The sequence below is a fragment of the Quercus lobata genome, chromosome 2 (genome assembly GCF_001633185.2).
Source record: "Quercus lobata isolate SW786 chromosome 2, ValleyOak3.0 Primary Assembly, whole genome shotgun sequence".
Taxonomy (NCBI): Eukaryota; Viridiplantae; Streptophyta; class Magnoliopsida; order Fagales; family Fagaceae; genus Quercus; species Quercus lobata.
Genome location: NC_044905.1, coordinates 62248941 through 62255430, shown reverse-complemented (window position 1 = coordinate 62255430; position 6490 = coordinate 62248941). Strand labels below are relative to the sequence as shown.

At 36.5% G+C, this 6490-nt stretch overlaps 1 protein-coding gene across 1 annotated transcript; it reads right to left on the bottom strand.

Moving 5' to 3' along the window:
• Nucleotides 1-226: 226 nt before the first annotated feature.
• On the bottom strand, nucleotides 227-5997 carry LOC115976092 (BTB/POZ domain and ankyrin repeat-containing protein NPR1-like). The gene is made up of 4 exons (XM_031097195.1): nucleotides 5130-5997; nucleotides 3661-4408; nucleotides 1035-1235; nucleotides 227-745 (listed from the first exon to the last, which is right to left on the bottom strand). The coding sequence occupies exons 1-4, from the start codon at nucleotides 5670-5672 to the stop codon at nucleotides 477-479; spliced, it is 1761 nt and encodes a 586-aa protein (XP_030953055.1). The 5' UTR covers nucleotides 5673-5997; the 3' UTR covers nucleotides 227-476.
• Between the last annotated feature and the right edge of the window lie 493 nt (nucleotides 5998-6490).

Sequence of the window (6490 nt, the reverse complement as noted above, 5' to 3'; positions counted from 1 at the left end):
ATACGAACTCAAATTAATAGTTTGGAAATAAGCTCTTTGACTAGGGACATATCTAGACTCTGTCCGAATGATTTAACCCAAAATGACCATATTCTAAAAGCACCACTTTTTTTTTGCTCGTTAACAGTGAAAGCACAGTCAATTACAAGCACCAATTTTTGTTTTTATTGGTAATTGTCAATTTGTCATAGCACCAAATTAGTATATGAACTCGACACTTTTCTTTATTTTCTCTATATAGACCAAGAATGGTGCGGGGGAGTATCAAAATAAAAAATAAAACCCCAGAAAAAGGGCACTGAAATGTGAAACCACCACTCTAGAGTCTAGAATACAACTACAACACAGTCTCCCTCCTAAAATCAATTAAGTACAGACTTTTATAATACAAGGGGAAAAAAAGGTGAAATGGAACTATATGAATATGATTACAACAATAAAAGGAAGCATATCACATCTTATATTTTGACAAATATTTATTTCTTGATGGTAAGCTTACTATTAGGCTTCATAACTCCTATGGATGAAGATGATGAAGATGATATGGCAGACCTATCAAAATCCTGCTTATCTTCATTGAATGCCTTAATTAGAACTTCTTGGAGCTCCATGTATCTTTGTCTCTTTAATTTTCGTTCTTCTGGTGTGTCGTTCCCTACGTATGCTAGTTGTGATATATCATCATCATCCATTATCTTATTAAGGACTTTCGAGCAACGAGGGAAGAAGCGTTTTCCAAGTTCCACTGCTCAAGTTAAGGAAGAGAAAATCAGGCATGTTTACCAAAAGAACAATAATGGAAGTTCCATTAGATTAGAATGATTGTAAGCAACAGCAAAATTAGGTGACAGGATCTGCCTCATAATTTCAAATATAACATCTAGACAACATAATTCTTGTAAGCTCCAATCTGAAGGGGCAACTCTGGGTGAGTTTTTTGCAAAGTATGAATGTATGATAGATCAAACTTTTGTTGTCAATGAAACAAAAGATATAATCATGCAGGTATATATAGGTATATGAGGCATCATTACCAGTTCTGGAGAGTGCTTTCATCCTAATTAGATGCTCCTCTTGAATTTTGAACGGTGCTTCATTTAAGTCTACAGTTGTTCTCCGGTCATCACGCAGATTCTTAGACCTGATGGCTAATGGAAACTCAGCAGTGCCATCAACTTGAGCAATATCCATTACAACTTTTGCTTCCACCGGGAAAAGAAGTTTTGCCAGTCCAACTGTCAAGTATTAACAATCAAATATTTAATAGCATAATCATCAGAAACTGTTTCAAACTACAGATACTGAATTTAACCAAGAGCCTTTTCATAATAACCAGCTTAACTTCCATGGGATCATTAACTACTAGGTAAATGGAAATGAAAAAAAAATCCCATTCCCTAGTACCATGTTAGAAAATACAAGATTAAATATTGACAATCACAAAACCAAGAAAACTTATTCTTATTTGAGCTAGCCTGGCCAAAGAATCCTCCTGGTTTTTTCTATCAAAATTCTAATTTATTGCATCATCCTTCAGCAAGCCTAGGTTGCAAGACAACAAGAATTATACAGGTATGGTAGCATTATCTTGTTTCTTGCCTTACTACAACTAGGAGATTGATCAGAGAGAAAAATGAAGGTGATATATGGAGTAATTTCCCAAATAAGACACTCGAATTGCTAACAAGGAATAGTTAATGAAGACAGAAGCAAAGAATTTTGAAGGCAAGAATCCATAACAGCAGCAGAATGTTCTTCAAAAGAAATGCATCCTTGCATAAGCACTAGGACATTATTTATGGTATCCCTAATAAACCTAATCGCCATACATATGACAGGGTCAATATGATCAAAATGCTCTGGCCCCTTCCAATGACTTAAAGTGGATTCTAGCTACTTCCCTCTGTATAATTGAAAGAGAACATGGGCTTATAACCACCATTAAGCATTTATTAAAATGCTCTGCCCCCTTCCAATGACTTAAAGTGGATTCTAGCTACTTCCCTCTGTATAATTGAAAGAGAACATGGGCTTATAACCACCATTAAGCATTTATTCTAACTGAAAGATTTGTTTTCTTTGAAAGAACTTTGGAAAAAGGGGCAAGCACAGGTAAATCATCCAAACATCAAACTGATAAATCTTTTGATGAAAGAGTCATCAAGACCAACATAAAACAGCATAAGATGCCACAATATGTGGAAGACTATATAAAGCCAACAGGACAGGAAAGCTACAAGTTAAAGTGCGTCTTTCACACTAACTTCCAGTTGAAAAAATTGGATTAATGGAATACCAAATATGTTTAACTGAAGGGCCATATTAACACAAAACATGGAAAATATTTATCTCAGAACCCTGTCCCAATAAAGACCAGAAATTATTATTATTAGGTATATTTTACTTTGTAGGATTATCAAGAGGGAGAAGCAGTAGCCAATTGCTGTAACTTATTTCCTTAACCAACCCTGGCAGGGGAAATAAATGTAAATTACAACTACCATCAAGGGTGTTGAAAACATGGTAAGTGTTCTCATTCAAGTCCAGAATTATCAATTTATAAAATAAAAAATGAAAACTCTATTTCAGTTTGCTGACTGGAAATCAAGATCAATTTTTTACTGTGAACATTGGTTGACTGAATACTACACTTAACAGTTACTTGCATGGTGTTCCACCAGTAAGAGGAGGAGGAGGAGGAGGAGGAGGAGGAGGGGGGGGGGGGGGTGGGGTGGGGTGGGGGGGGTGGTGTAAGCCATCTATCTATGCCCATCATTATCATCTTAGAAACACTACAAAACGTCTTGCAAACTTAGAATAGATTAGCAGGAACTGCAGCAATAGGTTGCATGTATCACATACTTAGCACAATCATAAGATTCGAAAGGTTACTCCTTCTAATTTCCGTTTGAAGGGCATTTGGAGAGTAAAGGTTCCTAAAAGAGTGACATTTTTTATGTGGACAGTAGCCCATAGCCAGATTCTCACTTTGGATAATCTTATACTTCGTGGTCGCCCCTTGGCAAATCGTTGTTGTATGTGCTATTGTAATGAGGAATCTGTGGATCATCTTCTTATTTTCGTCCGTTAGCTCATTCTATGTGGATGCATATGATTCAGCTGTTTGGGATTGATTGGGTCATGCTAGGTTCAATTGCAGACTTACTTTGTTGGCACCATTGGCTTGGGAAATATAATTCTGATATTTGGAATTTGGTACCAGGCTGTTTGATGTGGACTATTTGGACTGAACGTAATCAGCGTTCTTTTGAGGATATTGAGAAATCAATGGCCCAACTGTTAGATTTGTGCCAACAGACTCTCTTTGATTGGTCTCAGTGTTAGGGTCTTTCAAATTGTTCTACTATTATTGATTTTCTTTAGTCTCTTAGAATAGGATTTTGATTCCTTTATTTCTTTTTGTTGCTATGGTCCTTTGTTCATTACCGTGAACTCTTTGTATCTTTTTTTTCTTTTCTATTAATAATATCACTTTCTTACCTATCAAAAAAAAAAAAAAAAAACTTCATATGGAGATCATCTATTGAAGTTGAATCTTAGAAACTGAAATCTATATATATTTTGAGAAAAAGGACTATGATTTGTATGAACAGCTAAGAAACTCAAATGCAAAATTAAGAAAAGAAATGGGAGACTAACCTCTATTTTCGAGGTACAACAACTTCATGCGGAGATCATCACCTGCTATAGCAAGGGAATGAGAAGCATCTCCTAGCAATGGATCTCTACTTTCTGCTTGCTCCAATATCTCTATACATAAACGATCCTTGGGAGAAGCTTTTCCTTCCTCAGTGGACTTATTATAATCCACAGCCTTAGTGAGCCGCTTTGAGATCTGAAGCGCCTTTCTCCCATCTAATGTAAGGTCTGATGGTCTGGCTCCCTTCGTTAGGAGGGATACTATGATCTTAGGTTCCTTCCGTATTGCGGCAACATGCAGCACGGTATAGCCCCTTAGATTCCTTTTGTTAACATCAGCAAGTGCAAGATCAAGGAGCTCTGTTGTTGTCTTTGCATCACAGTATGCCACAGCATAGTGGAGAGCAAATGCATCATCTAGATTAGTATGAGCCTCTCTCAGCAACAATCTGACTAATTCAACGTCATCTGAATCCAGGGCTCTATGTATTCTCTTTATATGTTTATCTGGAAAATTGTTGCTTTCAGGCGTGTCCAAGCCAAGTTCCTTACGTGAATCCATGACATTTTTTACTATGTCTTGAGGAAGAGCTTTATCAAGAGTAATGATATCAACATCAGATTTGACAATAATCTCAATACACCTTGCCAGCAATCTTTCACATGCTTTACTGCACATGTTTGCAACAGATAGAACCACCAAAATGTCGTCCATTGAAACCTTGTCAATAATGTCTAGCAGGTGCCTCTGCAATCAAAGTTGAGAGCTAACAAAATATTCAGAGGAGAAATCAAAACAAGACTCAAAAAAAAAAAAAAAAAATCTAATTAGCAGTAGCAAAGTAGAACATTCCAACTTATAATACTAACGTTCCAAGTAATTCAAACATGGAATAAATTTACTATTACATCAATATCAGGGAAGAAAAAGTTCCAATGTAAGACAGTTCCTGCATTAAAACAACACAAAAGAGATTCCACTAATATCACCGAGACAATTGTGCCACGAGCAAATAAGAACCATTGTGGCCCTTTTTGGTGGGTAAATCCAAACTTAATGATAACTGATGATAAAGAGTTCTACTTATGCATATCACATTCAAGCCAATGTCATCACATAAACTTCAAATCCTCATGATGCGATGACAAGTGTCTTCCACCAAAAACAACAGCCATAAGTTTGAGTCCAGGAATCAACCTCTCAAACTTTTTTTTTTTTTTTTTTTTGTATGGTAGTGTCCTAAAACATTTTATTAACAACAGAACAAGACACTGTAGAATGCTCCAAGCAACAAACACTAGGCTAAGTAAATGGCTTGCTAGCAATTTAATTTGATCAAACTCAAATTCTGAATAATTGAGTTCCAATTAAAAGTAATAAAAAAATTAAAGCTTTATACAGAAACTAAAAATAACTTATATAATTTCAAAACTTTCCTAATTGAGCAAACACAGTAAAAAAGGATTACCTGATAAAGAGCGACCAATTCAGACACTTGAAAAGTGAAAGAAGCATAGAGAACCTCGACCATGAAATCAACGGCGGGCCTACAAGCCTCGTGAGAGCAATCATCGTCGACGCAAACGCAAACACCTTTGGGTAAAGGTCTGACCTTGCCGCTATACAAGTAAGTCAAGACAGCGATGAGAGCATCGAGACCCACCTCGTGATCTTTGGCTAGGTCCTTCAGCTTCAGCTCCACCTCTTTGGAATTGGAGAAGGCGTTCTTGAAGAAAGGGCTTCGCGCCGCGAGGAGACAGCGGTGGACGGCGACTTGTTCTGTTCCGACTAGGATCTTGGCGTCCGCGAATCGGTCTGAGGAGGAGGAGGAGTCGAAGAGGGATTCGAGGTTTTGGGAGAGGCGGCGGAGGGCGGAGATATCGGGTGGTGGCGAAGGGTGGTCGGAGGAGGAGGGCGTTTCGGCGTTCATGGCTGCGGCCGTGGCTACGCAGCATATGCTACTGCCGTTGCTTATTTCGTTTGAATCCGAAAAACCCATTCTATAATCCATCAGAGAGAGAGAGAGAGAGGCTATTTGAAACGGAAAGTCATTGAAATTGAGAGAGAGAGAGAGAGCGATGGTGTTTGGATAAAAGAATGTTGGGAATGAGAGATTTGCAGAGAGACTGTGAAAGGGTAGTAGAGTATCTTCTAATAGTAAGTGAGATAGATAGAGAGAGAGAGAGAGAGAGAGAGAGAGAGAGAGGAAAAAGGCCTTTCAAGGCCTTGAGTTTTGGTGTGGATTTGCAGAGGTTGAGGACGTCAAATGAGAGAGACAGAAATGGAGTTGACCACAGCTGGGAACTTGGGGTGACGAAGGTGGCAGAAAATTTGGTTTAAAGTTTAAACTGTTATTTGGAAAATATAATTTTTTTTTTTTTTTTATAGACGAGAATATAATTTATTAGTTCAACTTTTAGACGAAAAAATAAAATAAAAGAGCCAACCTTGGGAGAGTTGAGATTCACATATAATGAAAAATAACGTGTCTTTGGGACATTTGTTAAGAAACTTTTAATATTATTTTTTAGATATTTGTTAATAAGTCATTTTAAGAAAGTTTTATATTATTTTTATGAAAAATATAAAAATTGTGAAAAAAAAAGTTAACTATTTTTCCTTTTTTCATAAATTTTTTTAAAAAAAAAAACTTTTTAAAACAATACTCACAATGTATTCATTAATTTCGCCCATAAAAAATTTGTTTGAGAGATATTCAAAGATTTGCAATCAATTTGACACCAAGTTTTAACTTCTTATCTTAAGTGATAGATAATGATTGATTATTTGATGTTTTCACTTGAATTTACAATTTTTTTTCCAAGTCTA

What these genes read in the sequence shown, in the direction of transcription:
- LOC115976092 (XM_031097195.1), bottom strand. Translation starts at nt 5,672, where the DNA reads ATGGATTATAGAATGGGTTTTTCGGATTCAAACGAAATAAGCAACGGC. An exon ending in AATTGGTCGCTCTTTATCAG is followed by an intron (nt 4,409 to 5,129) that starts GTAATCCTTTTT and finishes CTTTGATTGCAG; the next exon opens with AGGCACCTGCTAGACATTAT. An exon ending in GAAAGCACTCTCCAGAACTG is followed by an intron (nt 746 to 1,034) that starts GTAATGATGCCT and finishes TAACTTGAGCAG; the next exon opens with TGGAACTTGGAAAACGCTTC.